General features: G+C 53.1%; 1 protein-coding gene and 1 long non-coding RNA gene across 3 annotated transcripts in view; one reads left to right on the top strand and one right to left on the bottom strand.

Annotated features, from left to right (window-relative positions):
- Positions 1-6,798, bottom strand: part of CLPB (ClpB family mitochondrial disaggregase) — a 195,046-nt gene extending 188,248 nt beyond the window's left edge. Inside the window, exons 1-3 of one of the 2 annotated variants that reach the window (XM_075592798.1) lie at positions 6,120-6,798; positions 3,110-3,161; positions 5-91 (exon numbers count right to left, since the gene is read on the bottom strand). In XM_075592798.1, coding sequence (XP_075448913.1) covers positions 5-91; positions 3,110-3,161; positions 6,120-6,570 — 590 coding nt within the window. In that variant the 5' untranslated portion in view covers positions 6,571-6,798. The remainder of the gene's footprint in view (positions 1-4; positions 92-3,109; positions 3,162-6,119) is intronic. The other variant, XM_075592797.1, reaches the window with a different exon arrangement.
- Positions 6,798-15,301, top strand: LOC142490466 (uncharacterized). The gene is made up of 2 exons (XR_012800068.1): positions 6,798-7,327; positions 14,623-15,301. It is a non-coding gene; the product is annotated as an uncharacterized LOC142490466 (long non-coding RNA).
- The last annotated feature ends 417 nt before the right edge of the window (positions 15,302-15,718 follow it).

Below are 15,718 nucleotides of genomic sequence, written 5' to 3'. Positions count from 1 at the left end.
ATACCTTTGGTTTTTCCCTATAGCTGCCACCATGAGAGCCGTCCACCCAAGCTTGTGCCGGGAATTGGGGTCCACTTTCTCCGATAACAACCTGGAAGCAAAAGAAACGCTGTGTTAACTCCTTCAAACCAGAGGGACCGGGAACGCGTCGCAAAGAAGCACTTCAAATACACTTCTCTTCTTCAGGCCCAATCAAAACTCAGGAGGAAATGGCAGTCACACTTTCCTTCGGGGCGCAACACTGCGGACGTTACTGGGCGACACCAGCCGCCTGTCCGGCAGGCTGATCATTCCCCCAGGGAAGCCTCTCGCGGCTGCTGGCAGGTGAGATGATCTGCTGGCTTCTTGTGGCCCAGCTGTTGGGTGAGGTTAATGCATCTTTCTATTGTCCCAACTGGCCACTTGAACCTGTCACCTTCTCTCACTGCTGTGGGACTGCCCTGCAGGGCACGACGGGGCCTTCCTATCTCGTCCCAGATCAGTGTGGAGCTAGATCCCACACTTCCTGCCTGCTGGGGTGAACATACCGTCTTACCGACACCCTGTCAGGACAGGACCAGACACAGCTCAGCGCTGGGGGGTGTTTAATGGGTGAAAACAAGAGGATTGTTACATTTTAAACAAAGCCAGAACATGCTATTGTAAAAATCATTTGTTTTAGTGCAGTGTTTCTCAACCAGGCCGTCGTGTCACCCAGGGGTGCCTTGGACCACCTTTACGGGTGCCCTGTGGGAAATAAAACCAAATCACGCGACTTCTCGTGTATCGAACCGAACACTGCAACGTTTTAGGAACGATGTTGCATTCCACTTAACAGAAAAACGGCATTTTACTGGGATATTTACAGTCCCGTAGGATAATGCTGCAATGGTACGCTCATTAGATCACTATTACATGAGGGGGCGGCCTGCTTTACTGGGATCTGAGAAGGGGAGATTACTGATCTTCAGCGGTAATCCAATTTATGGGAATCCAATCTCAAATAGGGAACACACACACACACACACACACACACACACACACACTTCCAAGATAAAAACAAACCAAAAAATTAAATAAGAAAAATGGTTAATAATTGTATTTATTTTTTAAATTACAGTATACTCATTTTATTTTCTTGAAAATGCAACAAATCAACACATTTGAACCCACAAACATTTCAGGCCCCGTTAAATCATTTTGTCCTGCATGGGATTGCACTGTTAAACTGTAAACGCAGATATTAAATCTAACCATTTCTGCTCAGAACCTTAGAACCCAAATGAGATCCTTCCGCAGAACACGCATCATTTCCTGTATAGGAAACAGGTTCTCCCCCTCCCATTTCTCTCTCTTCCCCCCTCCCATCTACTGCTCACAAATGCCAAGGTTAGGAGCAGATAATTCTAGAGAGCTATAATATTGGGGGGGGGGTGGGGGGGGGCAGGGGTGTGTTACTGAGCACTGAGAAAGGACAGAATTACTGACAGGTCCCACGGTGCAGATCGGTGGCTGCCCCGTGGCAGCGATATAAACGCTGTATTATTTCTCATATCGTATTCTTCTCACTTGATTACACAGATCTCTCTCCATATCCCCTCTCCAGTTATGACAGCCTTTGAAGTGGTGATGGGCGATTTTAATCCAACGGGGCTTGGAAGGGTTAATGTGCGGTCCCCGTCTCCCGGAGAGGTTTCGGGAGGGTGTGGAGCGGTCCCTCTCCAGGTGCCCGGCGGGGACATTGCTGAGCAGAAGGCAAGATGTTTACAGTGATAACAGAGAGAGTTACGGGGTCACAGGGTCACGGGCTTGGTAAAAGTGGCACCCTACAATAAAGGGGAGGAAATCCTACTGATCGGCTGTTTTACTGTACCCCGAGTCTTCTCCTAACTAGAACTGCGACCGGAGGATCTCGGGGTGCAGAATATCTAGAAGGCCACCACAGAATTATCTACCTCTGGGGGTTTCATCCGTCTATGAAGTGGGGAATTGTATGGAAATGTGGAACCACTCAAAGCCTTATCGTAAGCCCACTTGTGACTTACCCCAGGGGGGGCTCAACTCCAGTGCCCCCCCAAACAGGTCAGGTTTTCAGGATAACCCATCAGCCCCAGGTGGCTCAATCAAAGACTGAGCCTCTGATTGAGTCACCTGTGCTGAAGCAAGGACTGATTTAGCCACCTGTGCTGAAGCAGGGATATCATGAAAACCTGACCTGCCATGGTACTGTGGGACTCCTGTTCTGGTTAATAAACCACTTGCTATATTATATAACTGCATAACAACACAGATCTAATAACTGCTTTGATGATTGAAAGAAAACATGTGGCAAAAGTTCTAATTATTTGGTGTCTATTAGTAAAATATCTGCGGTCACAAAATGTTTCTTAGGGAACCAAACAAAAACCACGGGCTCAGAACCGCTGATCTAAATGTGTGTACCCCCATGTTACACACGTGTGTGTGTGTATGCCAGTGACACAGGGAGTGAGGTGTCTCCCCCCAGCAGATGTGAGGTCCCGATCTCCCCCCCTTGCAGGAGTTCAGGGTGAGCGAGTCCGAGGCCCCGGGGCCTGTGTGCGCCTGTGCTCGGCTGACAGGTGGGGGGTAAGGAGGAGGTGCTGGAAACTTGAACTTCCTGAGCTCCTGTTGCAGGTCCCTGTGCAATATGTTCCTGTGTAACGTGTCGGGAGCCGCCGCGTGAAGCTACACAGCCCCTCGGGACGCGGACAGGGGGGCTGCAGGATAAGGCTGAGTCCCCGCTGGCGCTGAGCGCGCTCCAAGCATGAGTGCCGGGTGTCCTGCATGCACGTGCGCCGGGAGAGGGGGGGGGGGCATTGCGAATAGTTTAAAGCGCGGGTAAGTATAATTTTTTTTGTTTACTTAAGCGCCGAGCGCGGGCGCGAGTGGGGACTAACATAGTTATATATGTAAGAAACCGCCGCAAGCGCCGCCTGCGCAGCACTAGCGGGGATAGAGCAAGATGGCTGCCTTTCCCCCGGATCCAAGAGGAGAAGTTCTACAACAAAGTGCTGCATACCCTCTCCTGGAGGGATAGAAACGCGCGGCACACCGTTACGTGACCGGCCTAAAACGTGCGGCGGTTACCAGGAAGTAGGGAGTATCTCACCTGTCCACCTCCTGGAAGTTACAGGTCCTGGCGGCTTCCAGCAGCTCCTCTCCTGGGGGAGAAACCGCGATCAATACACAGATCATTACTCCCCGCTGCCCCCCAAACAGACACGCGGGTAACCAGCGACCGGGCCGTTATTACAGCCACCAGCGGCGCGGTGACGCAACACTCGTCGTGACTTAGGGCAGGGGGACTCAACGGCAGTCCTCAAGCCCCCCTCCTCCCCCCCAACAGGTCAGGTTTTCAGGATTTCCCAGCTTCAGCACAGGTGGCTCAATCAATCCCAGCTTCAGCACAGCTCAATCAGACCCAGCTTCAGCACAGGTGGTGCAGTCTTCGACTGAGCCTCTGATTGAGCCACCAGTGCTGAAGCTGGGATCTCCTGAAAACCTGACCTGTTGGGGGGCTTGAGGACTGGGGTGGAGCACCCCTGCCTTAAGGCACAGCTAGTTAAAGGCATGGCTAGTTAAAGGCATGGCTAGTTAAAGACACAGCTAGTTAGCTAGTTAACGGCACGGCTAGTTACCAACTGTGGGGTGTCCCCAGGTGCCTGGGGGAACGGACAAAGCGTTGGTAGTGCAACTACCAATCATAGCTCTGCTTCCCAGAGACCTGTCCCAGAATCCCGTGCACGGAGGCAACTGATCTCCCCCAATGGCCTTCAATAACAGGTCCGCATTTACTAAGCAGCGCTAAGCTGTCAGACACCTTAAGGCCCATTCACAAGTGCAGGCGGTACGGTGCCTTCCGACTTACCGCTGTTTGGCAAGTATGGGCGCAGTTCTTCCTGCCTCCTTAAAGCAGACACGTCCTCTCCCTCATGTTCCGTGGGACACCGTGGTTTGGTGGCAGTCCCACTGATATTTAGCACCACGGCCTCGGACATCGCTGGGCCTTTGACCCGATAGACGCCAGCACGTTTTCGTTGAAATGCCATTTTGTGGTCCAGAAACCCCCAGACCTACCGGATTCTGGTCCGGAGGAGGTTCTGGGGAGCATCGGAAGGTAATACCCGACATCGTGTACGGCAGGGGTCCCCAACAGGTCAGGTTTTCAGGACATCCCAGCTTCAGCACAGGGGGCTCAATCAGAGGCTCAGTTGAAGACTGAGCCACCGGTGCTGAAGCAGGGACTGATTGAGCCACCTGTGCTGAAGCAGGGATATCCTGAAAACCTGACCTGTATTGGGGGGAGGGGGCCTGAGAACCCCTATTGTATGAAGCACTCAATGAGTTACCTCTGGATTGGGTGGGAGCGAGCGCGGATAACAGCGCTGCACAGTTGTGTATATATCAGCGTGCGGTTATTACACGCGAGATCAGCGTGCGGTTATTACACGCGAGATCAGCGTGCGGTTATTACACGCGAGATCAGCGTGCGGTTATTACACGCGAGATCAGCGTGCGGTTATTACACGCGAGATCAGCGTGCGGTTATTACACGCGAGATCAGCGTGCGGTTATTACACGCGAGATCAGCGTGCGGTTATTACACGCGAGATCAGCGTGCGGTTATTACACGCGAGATCAGCGTGCGGTTATTACACGCGAGATCAGCGTGCGGTTATTACACGCGAGATCAGCGTGCGGTTATTACACGCGAGATCAGCGTGCGGTTATTACACGCGAGATCAGCGTGCGGTTATTACACGCGAGATCAGCGTGCGGTTATTACACGCGAGATCAGCGTGCGTTATTACACGCGAGATCAGCGCGCGGTTATTACACGCGAGATCAGCGTGCGTTATTACACGCGAGATCAGCGTGCGTTATTACACGCGAGATCAGCGTGCGTTATTACACGCGAGATCAGCGTGCGGTTATTACACGCGAGATCAGCGTGCTATTATCCCACTGCAGCAAGGGATTCTGGGAAATTACTTGCAAATGAGCACACATTGCCACCCTTTGCTTCAAAACCATATAACATGGTCCCCTGTAAGCTTATGCTTGCTGCATTTCACAGGTTTGAGCACAGCCTGGGTTAGGATGCGGCCCCGCTGGCGCTGAGCGCACTCATGCTTGAGTGGTGACGTCACCAACTCTCCAAGCATGAGCGCGGGTGTCCTGCGAATTTTGCGAGCGCACGCGCGAATGGGGTACATGGGGGGCCTATTGAGCGCACTTCGAAAACTTTTTTTTTTTTACTTCCCAAGCGCCAAGCTAGGGAGAGCGTGCACGAGCGCGCTGCGTGAGCGGGGACGTGAGAATTAATTTACAAACGCCGTCCGATCAGCGCTAGCGGGGACGCAGCCTTAAGATGCATAGCCAGATGCATTTCGACCTTAATGGGTCTCCTTAGTGTGGGGTTGGTTATACTGGCTATGCAAAATGAAGCATGGGATAGGTTTCAACACACTTAGTTAAGCATGTGGGTAATATATATATATATATATATATATATATATATATATATATATATATATATATATATATATATATATATATAGTGCAGAATAAATGAGTTCTTCAGTATTAGGTGATACCTTTTTTATTGGACTAACAATTTATGTCATAGGACTATGACATAAATTGTTAGTCCAATAAAAAAGGTATCACCTAATACTGAAGAACTCATTTATTCTGCACTATCGCAACTGGACTAACACGGCTACTTTCTGATATATATATATATATATATATATATATATAAGCCTGTAGGGAACCATGTTAAAAATGTGTGTTCATTTGCATGTCATTTCCCAGAATCCCTTGCTGCAGTGGAAGTGCTGTATGCTGGGTGATGATGGGGAAAGGCGGGGTTGCAGACCTGCCTAAGACATGCAAATGAGCATACAGTTGTATTTGCACACATATATATATATATACACATATATATATATATATACATATATATATATATATACACATATATATATATATATATATATATACACATATATACATATATACATACACACACACATACATCCTAGTTACCACAGCATTAGGATATGTACAGTAATCCCTTGCATCCCAAACCCCTGCTTTTAATGCCAGATAATCACCCTTGGACTTGTGTTCTCTGCTGTAGCAATAAGCCAGCAGCAGAGCAGCAGTGAGCACAGGATGCTGCCCCCATCTGCTCCCATTAGACTGCTCGCTGTTGCTCTGCTGCCTCCTGCGGGTCTCTTGCGGGTACTTCAGCTTTTCTTCTACGTGCCGGCCAGAGGTCTGCATGCAGGAGTGATTGCCGGGTTCCATGCGCCCTCCGGTGTCCGCTTGGCGGTGCAGCATGCTGTACTCTCTGCGCCCTCCAGTATCCTTGTTCCGGTACGGCATGTTGTGCTCTCCGCGCCCTCCAGTGGCAGCATGGCGGGAGTGCACACAGCCACGCACTGAGATCGGTTCTATCCCCTTTTCCGACCGCAGGACCCACGACCTCCCGGGACAAAACGGCGGCCGTGGTAAGTGATGAAGCCGGGCGAGCCCCAGCCCGGACACCCGAGCGCTCCACATGGGCAGTGGGAAAGCAACCTCCCGCAGTTGAAGGTGCGAGGGGGAGGGGGGGCAAGATGGCAACCGCCGTCACTTCGAGAGTCCCGGCTGCCGATGACGCGTCAGTGACGTCGCCGCGCTGCTCCCTGGGAGTTGTAGTTCATGTAATGGTCACCGCACCGGGAAATCGCTGTAATATGTGTGGGAACTACAATACCCGCCACGCTTTGCGCGCCCCAGACTTTGAACCTGACACGCCGAGCGGCCGTGTACGCAGCGCGCTACACAACGTGCGCGTGCGGCTTACGTGCGCGCGCGCTCGCCGCAGGTGGCGGCCAGTGGTAGTGTTCAGTATTGAAACTACCATTGGCTGCAAAGTGCGGAGTCGGTGTGACGTCAATTTCAGTCGCCAATCAATGTAATGTAAACATTGATAGACCCAACCCACGCGACGCCTGGCCACGCGCACACTGCAAATATTGAGGCTCCAGACTCCATTTCATTTCCTTGTGAGAGCAGCAGGATCTGCTTACACACACACAGAGCTGCTTACACACAGCTGCTTACACACATAGTTACTTCTGTTTATATATTCTAGATTTTTTCTATAGTTGTGTCACTATAATATTTATTACAATGGATAATTCTGCTATCGAGCAGCTGATATCCGAGATATATCAGCGCGATGCGTTGTGGAACCAGCACAGCAGCGCTTATCGTGATCGTTGCATTCATGACAAATTGTGGCGGGAGATTGCTGAGATTTTGTCCATGCCAAGTAAGTCTATATTTTATTAATTTATTATATAGAAACCCTGTCTTCCCATAAGAGAAGGCACAAAAGCAGCAACACTCAGATATAGCAAAAAGACATGTATTAGCAGTGACAAAACAGCACACTATAAATATATATATATATATATATATATATATATATATATATATATATATATAATCAAAAAATAAATAGATGATACCGTTCTGTGGCTAACGAAATGCTTTTATTTGTGCGAGCTTTCGAGATACACTGATCTCTTCTTCCGGCGATGTTACAATGAATGAAGCAAGGAAAGCTCGCACAAATAAAAGCATTTCGTTAGCCACAGAACGGTATCATCTATTTATTTTTGGATTATTGAAGCTCGGCTAACACGGTACTGATACCTCTACATATAAATATATATATATATACTGTATATATATATATATAAAACACACAGTTGAAAAGAACAAAGACAATCCCCTTATTAGCACTCTGAATTACACCTAGAAAAATCTACCAATAGAGATTATATTGCAAGAACCAGATGCACCGCCAAATTAGAAAAATAAACAAGATTTTATTAGAATTAACAGCAAAACACACTAACTTAAAAACATGAATATACTGAAGACAGCCTAACAAAATATATGTACCAAAAAATATATTCAATAATAGGAGGACTGTTGATATAATGAAGAAAATCTATGTTACCTCAAAAAAACTACAAAGTGTCTAAATAAATATAAATTATAACACAAAAATAGTTTGATATGATCCTAAGTGGTAATACAAAATAATATAAGTCCCTACTGGCATGAATGCCTGCTAGGGAGATATATAGCAGATAATAACACTGTTGATACGGTGAAGAAAATCTATGCAATATTATATTACCAAAAAAAAAATTATAAAGAGGGAGGGGAAAAGCACACAGGAATAATAATCATATCCTGGCTAGCAATTCCCACACAGAAAAAGGAAAACAATGAAAACTGTTGCAGCAAACAGAATATATACCCATAAATGACATGCTAACAAACAGAGTCATACATATGAAAAATATAGCAGTGCAGTAGCACTGCAAGGACAATTAATGTCCAAACAGCAAGGAGAGTTAATACTCAGCTGTAGCAGGATTGCGTGAGGCATATGTCCATCATATTGTAGGAGATTTGTTCCAATGTGTTTTACTTTTTGACAGCCTCCATGTAATCTTCAATAGTATGGACTTGTGAAGAATCTTTTGCAGCATTTTGGATTTTCTTTATTTTTCCATGCGCAAACATTAATTGTCCTTGCAGTGCTACTGCACTGCTATATTTTTCATATGTATGACTCTGTTTGTTAGCATGTCATTTATGGGTATATATTCTGTTTGCTGCAACAGTTTTCATTGTTTTCCTTTTTCTGTGTGGGAATTGCTAGCCAGGATATGATTATTATTCCTGTGTGCTTTTCCCCTCCCTCTTTATAATTTTTTTTTTGGTAATATAATATTGCATAGATTTTCTTCACCGTATCAACAGTGTTATTATCTGCTATATATCTCCCTAGCAGGCATTCATGCCAGTAGGGACTTATATTATTTTGTATTACCACTTAGGATCATATCAAACTATTTTTGTGTTATCTACTATATATTTCTGAAAGCACTGTATGTCTGCGTCCCTAGCGGCAATCTCATTGGTCCCTTGGCCCGCCCGCCCCCGCACACCTCTCATTGGCCTCACACACTCACATCACCCCCTTGGCCCGCCCCCCACACCTCTCATTGGCCTGAGGCGGAGTGACGGGCCAAAGGACACACAGGGACACACACACACACACCTCTCTCTCTGTCCTCTCCCCCCCCCCCCCCATCACACTCACCTCCCGCTCCACTCACCTCCCGCTCCACTCACCTCCCTCTCCACTCACCTCACTCCCGCTACCTCCCTCTCCACTCACCTCCCTCCCGCTCAACTCCCTCCCCGGCGCGGGGACAGGCAGTGGGCAGGGCAGCCTGCCGCTGCCTCCACTCACCTCCCGCTCCCTCTACTCACCTCCCTCCCGCTCACCTCCCTGGCGCGGGGACAGGCATTGGCCAGGGCAGCCTACCGCTGCCACGCGGCACCTAAGATGGCGGCGGATGGAAGGACCCCTTCCTCCCTCGTGGACTAACTAACATGGCGGCGGCCAGAAGGAGAGGTGTGTGTGTCTGTGTGTGTCTGTGTGTGTCTGTGTGTGTGTGTGTCTGTGTTACAGTGTGTCTCAGACACTGTAGAGTGGGGACCGGAGCTACACATGGGGGGGGGGGGGAAGGTCAGGAGCGGAGAAAGATACAGGAGGAGTGGAGAGGAGGGACCCGTCAATTTCAAGCAAACCAACCCCCCTCCTGTCCACTGCCCCCCCCCCTCCTGTCCACTGCCCCCCCCCCTCCTGTCCACTGCCCCCCCTCCTGTCCACTGTCCACTGCCCCCCCTCCTGTCCACTGTCACCCCCCCTCCTGTCCACTGTCACCCCCCCTCCTGTCCACTGTCACCCCCCCTCCTGTCCACTCTCCCCCCCCCTCCTGTCCACTCTCCCCTCCCCTGTCCACTCTCCCCCCCCCCCCCCCTCCTGTCCACTCTCCTCCTGTCCACTGTCCTTTCACCAGCCCCCCCCCTGTCCACTCTCCCCCCCCCCTCCCATCCACTGTCCTTTCCACTGTCCCCCCACCCGCCCACTGCCCCCCCCCCTCCTGTCCACTGTCCCCCCCCTCCTGTCCACTGCCCCCCCCCCTCCTGTCCACTGTCCCCCCTCCTTTTCCCCCATCCCCCTCCCCTCCTTTTTTCCCCCACTCCCCCCTGCTCCCCTTTCTCCCCCCCTTCTCCCCACCCGCTCCCCTTTCTCCCCCCCTCCCCCGCTTTCTCCCCCCCTCCCCTTTCTCCCCCCCCCCTCCACTTTCTCCCCTTTCTCCCCCCCTCCCCTTTCTCCCCCCCCGCTCCCCTTTCTCCCCCCCCCCGCTCCCCTTTCTCCCCCCCCCCGCTCCCCTTTCTCCCCCCCCCGCTCCCCTTTCTCCCCCCCCGCTCCCCTTTCTCCCCCCCCCGCTCCCCTTTCTCCCCCCCCGCTCCCCTTTCTCCCCCCCCGCTCCCCTTTCTCCCCCCCCCCGCTCCCTTTCTCCCGCTCCCCTTTCTCCCCCCCCGCTCCCCTTTCTCCCCCCCCCCCCGCTCCCCTTTCTCCCCCCCCCCGCTCCCCTTTCTCCCCCCCCCCGCTCCCCTTTCTCCCCCCCCCGCTCCCCTTTCTCCCCCCCCCCGCTCCCCTTTCTCCCCCCCCCCCCGCTCCCCTTTCTCCCCCCCCCGCTCCCCTTCTCTCCCCCCCCGCTCCCCTTTCTCTCCCCCCCCGCTCCCCTTTCTCTCCCCCCCCCGCTCCCCTTTCTCCCCCCCCGCTCCCCTTTCTCCCCCCCCCCCGCTCCCCTTTCTCCCCCCCCCGCTCCCCTTTCTCCCCCCCCCGCTCCCCTTTCTCCCCCCCCCGCTCCCCTTTCTCCCCCCCGCTCCCCTTTCTCCCCCCCCCCCCCCCGCTCCCCTTTCTCCCCCCCCCCCGCTCCCCTTTCTCCCCCCCCCCCGCTCCCCTTTCTCCCCCCCCCCCCCCGCTCCCCTTTCTCCCCCCCCCCCGCTCCCCTTTCTCCCCCCCGCTCCCCTTTCTCCCCCCCCCGCTCCCCTTTCTCCCCGCTCCCCTTTCTCCCCCCCGCTCCCCTTTCTCCCCCCCGCTCCCCTTTCTCCCCGCTCCCCTTTCTCCCGCTCCCCTTTCTCCCTCCCCCCCGCTCCCCTTTCTCCCTCCCCCCCCGCTCCCCTTTCTCCTCCCCCGCTCCCCTTTCTCCTCCCCCCCGCTCCCCTTTCTCCCCCCCCCCGCTCCCCTTTCTCCCCCCCCCGCTCCCCTTTCTCCCCCCCCCCCGCTCCCCTTTCTCCCCCCCCCGCTCCCCTTTCTCCCCCCCCCCCGCTCCCCTTTCTCCCCCCCCCCGCTCCCCTTTCTCCCCCCCCCCCCCGCTCCCCTTTCTCCCCCCCCCCCCCGCTCCCCTTTCTCCCCCCCCCCCCCGCTCCCCTTTCTCCCGCTCCCCTTTCTCCCCTCCCCCCCCGCTCCCCTTTCTCCTCCCCCCCGCTCCCCTTTCTCCCCCCCCCCCGCTCCCCTTTCTCCCGCTCCCCTTTCTCCCCCCCCCCCGCTCCCCTTTCTCCCCCCCGCTCCCCTTTCTCCCCCCCCCCCGCTCCCCTTTCTCCCCGCTCCCCTTTCTCCCCCCCCGCTCCCCTTTCTCCCCCCCGCTCCCCTTTCTCCCCCCCCCCCCCGCTCCCCTTTCTCCCGCTCCCCTTTCTCCCTCCCCCCCGCTCCCCTTTCTCCCTCCCCCCCGCTCCCCTTTCTCCTCCCCCGCTCCCCTTTCTCCTCCCCCCCGCTCCCCTTTCTCCCCCCCCGCTCCCCTTTCTCCCCCCCCCCGCTCCCCTTTCTCCCCCCCCCCCGCTCCCCTTTCTCCCCCCCCCCCGCTCCCCTTTCTCCCCCCCCCCCGCTCCCCTTTCTCCCCCCCCCCGCTCCCCTTTCTCCCCCCCCCCGCTCCCCTTTCTCCCCCCCCCCCCGCTCCCCTTTCTCCCCCCCCCCCGCTCCCCTTTCTCCCCCCCCCCCGCTCCCCTTTCTCCCCCCCCCCCCCGCTCCCCTTTCTCCCGCTCCCCTTTCTCCCTCCCCCCCGCTCCCCTTTCTCCCTCCCCCCCCGCTCCCCTTTCTCCTCCCCGCTCCCCCTTTCTCCCGCTCCCCCCGCTCCCCTTTCTCCCCCCCCGCTCCCCTTTCTCCCCCCCCGCTCCCCTTTCTCCCCCCCCGCTCCCCTTTCTCACCCCCCCCGCTCCCTTTCTCTCCCCCCCCTCCCTTTCTCCCCCCCCGCTCCCTTTTCTCCCCCCCCCGCTCCCTTTTCTCCCCCCCCCGCTCCCTTTTCTCCCCCCCCGCTCCCTTTTCTCCCCCCCCGCTCCCTTTTCTCCCCCCCCGCTCCCTTTTCTCCCCCCCCCGCTCCTTTTCTCCCCCCCCCCGCTCCCTTTTCTCCCCCCCCCGCTCCCTTTTCTCCCCCCCGCTCCCTTTTCTCCCCCCCCCCGCTCCCTTTTCTCCCCCCCCGCTCCCTTTTCTCCCCCCCCCGCTCCCTTTTCTCCCCCCCCCCGCTCCCTTTTCTCCCCCCCCGCTCCCTTTTCTCCCCCCCCCGCTCCCTTTTCTCCCCCCCCCGCTCCCCTTTCTCCCCCCCCGCTCCCTTTTCTCCCCCCCCGCTCCCTTTTCTCCCCCCCCGCTCCCTTTTCTCCCCCCCCCGCTCCCTTTTCTCCCCCCCCGCTCCCTTTTCTCCCCCCCCCGCTCCCTTTTCTCCCCCCCCCGCTCCCTTTTCTCCCCCCCCCCGCTCCCTTTTCTCCCCCCCCCCGCTCCCCTTTATCCCCCCCCGCTCCCCTTTATCCCCCCCCGCTCCCCTTTCTCCCTCCTCCCCTCCCCCCACCTCCCCCCCTTTCCCTCCCCCTCCTCCCCTTTCCTCCCCCTCCTCCCCTTTCCCTCCCCCTCCTCCCCTTTCCCTCCCCCTCCTCCCCTTTCCCTCCCCCTCCTCCCCTTTCCCTCCCCCATCCTCCCCCTCCTCCCCTTTCCCTCTCCCCTCCCACCCCCTTCCCCCCTCCTCCCCTCCCACCCCCTTCCCCCTCCTCCCAACCCACCCCCCTCCTCCCCTCCCACCCCCTTCCCCTCTCCCCCTCCCACCCCCTTCCCCCCCTCCCACCAATCTTCGCCTTCCTGCCCGCCTTCCTGCCTCCCCGCCTCTGCTTTCGCGCCCACCCGCCTCTGCCTTTCACCCGCCCTTACTCCGCCCGCCTCTGCCTTTCACCCACCGCCTCACAGCCGCTGCATGCACTCAACAGACTCCCGCCACACTCGACACATACCTGCCGCCACACACACCTGCTTTTTTTTTTGCCTCTCGCCCCTACGCACCAACATCACTGACCCACCGCCTCACACCCTAGCAGGACCCCCACTCACAGAGAGCACTCACAACCCACGCGACACCTGCCGCCTCACACCCTAGCAGGACCCCACTCACAGACAGCACTCACAACCCATGTGCCACCCGCCGCCTCACACCCTAGCAGGACCCCCACTCACAGACAGCACTCACAACCCACACGCCACCTGCCGCCCCACACCCTAGCAGGACCCCCACTCACAGACAGCACTCACAACCCACGCGCCACCCGCCGCCTCACACCCGCCTCACATTTTTACATCTGTTATGTCACCAAAATATACATTGTACTGTGGTGTGTTTACAATAAACCATTTTTAAACAACATCGTATTAAATTTTATTCCATCTTTCTTTTCAACATTATTATCCAACCTTTACAACAAATACTCACCTATTGTTCCACGATTTATAAATAATACTACCTATTACGCATTTACATCCCGGGCAACGCCGGGTCTCTCAGCTAGTAATTTATATTTATTTAGACAATTTGTAGTTTTTTTGAGGTAACATAGATTTTCTTCATTATATCAACAGTCCTCCTATTATTGAATATATTTTTTGGTACATATATTTTGTTAGGCTGTCTTCAGTATATTCATGTTTTTAAGTTAGTGTGTTTTGCTGTTAATTCTAATAAAATCTTGTTTATTTTTCTGATTTGGCGGTGCATCTGGTTCTTGCAATATAATCTCTATTGGTAGATTTTTCTAGGTGTAATTCAGAGTGCTAATAAGTGGATTGTCTTTGTCCTTTTCAACTGTGTGTTTTATATAGTAGTCCCTATCCCCTAGCACCATCAAGTTCTATAATTTCTTTAATTGACTTTATATTTTACTTTACCCCTATAGTCAGTATTAATTTTCAGGGCTTGATTTAACCTTTAATACTAGGTGTTGAGCAACTTTCTCTTTGTGTGTTTTATTTATATATATATATATATATAGTGTTGACTGGTGACTTGTACAAAAACTAGTGCTCACAATGGTAAACGATGCACAATACTATGTAGCAATATACCTTGAAATACATATCAGGCTGGTGGATGCACGAGGGGGGAGGGTGGACGGTAGGTGTGGGGTGGACGGTGGGTATGGGCTGCTGTGACCTGTAATGTTATAATGGACGCAGGGGCTAAATACAGGGCCGCCCGCTTAAAAACGCTATACCCGTCAAGCATGATCAAATATTGGGTAATCTCTGAAATGTAAGGTAAATGAAATACTGCGTTCATAACAAAGAATGCATCTTATCAAATGTATTTCTGTCAAATTGTGTTCAACCGTGTCCATTAAGTAATAATGTATTTTTCGTTATCTTTGTTGCAGTTGATTTTTTAAAGTTCAAGTGGAGGAATCTGCGTAATTCTTTCCGCCGCGAATTGAAAAAGGTCCGTTCAGATGCAGGGCCAAGCAGCATGAATCATCCACGTTCCTGTCCTTTCTTTTCAAACATGCGCTTAGAACAGATGATGCCGGCGATCACCGATTCCAACCTTCAGCGATCACCAGCGTCTCCATCACCCCACGCTCAGATTACGCTCTATCCACAATCTGCGTACAGCAGCCCTTCAACTTCTTCCCAGGGCTCTGAAGCTATTTGGACACGAGTATTGTGCTCGAGATGGGTGACGCTGCATGCAAAATCCTCCCTGCCAGCGCACCAGCGGCAAAGAGGAAGAGAAAAGAAATGCTCTCCATTGAGTCAAGGAAAATACAAATCTTGAAAAATATGTTGATATACACATTTGATCCCAACATGCTATTTTTAAAAGCATAGCACCATTTATGAAAGACCTGTCTCCTGCAAGAAATATGAGACTCAGGCAGGAAATGCAAGCCTGTGTCACGAGGGCCATGGAAGAGGAGTAGGTTTTTATAACCCCTGCAGTTTGTGTATTTTGAAGGACACCAAGTTAAAAAAGTTTTACTTGTTGTGTGAGTGTAATAAAGTTCAACGTTTGCATTGCAATTTGTTACGTGTTAATAAAGTCTTTAATATTTTTCATTACTTGTATGTGTAATTTGTTTTACATAAGGTGTTCAATATGTAACTGTTGAACTCAATTGTAGACATAATAATTTATTAATCATCAGTAATGTTTGGTGACACGCATGCACATTTTCAGCGACACTAAACTCTTTAGGCTGCGTTTATAGTGCCTTGCGACGGTGACGCAACGTCGCTCAAACAAATCAATTTACTCCGTCAGCGCTTATAGTAAGCCGCCGCGGCAAAAAATTTGGAAGCCGGCTACATTTGATTTTTTTTTAGAGACAGTCGCCACATGTGACTGTCTCTAAACAAATCAAATTGCGTGGCCCGCCCCCTTTAGTGACATCACTGGCGACTGTCGCTAAAAAACAAATAACGTCCCGTCGCCACCAGCGAAAGTTGTCGGGTCGCCGTCGCCAGCACTATAAG

Source organism: Ascaphus truei, chromosome 3, assembly GCF_040206685.1.
Source record: "Ascaphus truei isolate aAscTru1 chromosome 3, aAscTru1.hap1, whole genome shotgun sequence".
Taxonomy (NCBI): Eukaryota; Metazoa; Chordata; class Amphibia; order Anura; family Ascaphidae; genus Ascaphus; species Ascaphus truei.
This window is presented reverse-complemented; position numbering and strand designations above follow the sequence as displayed.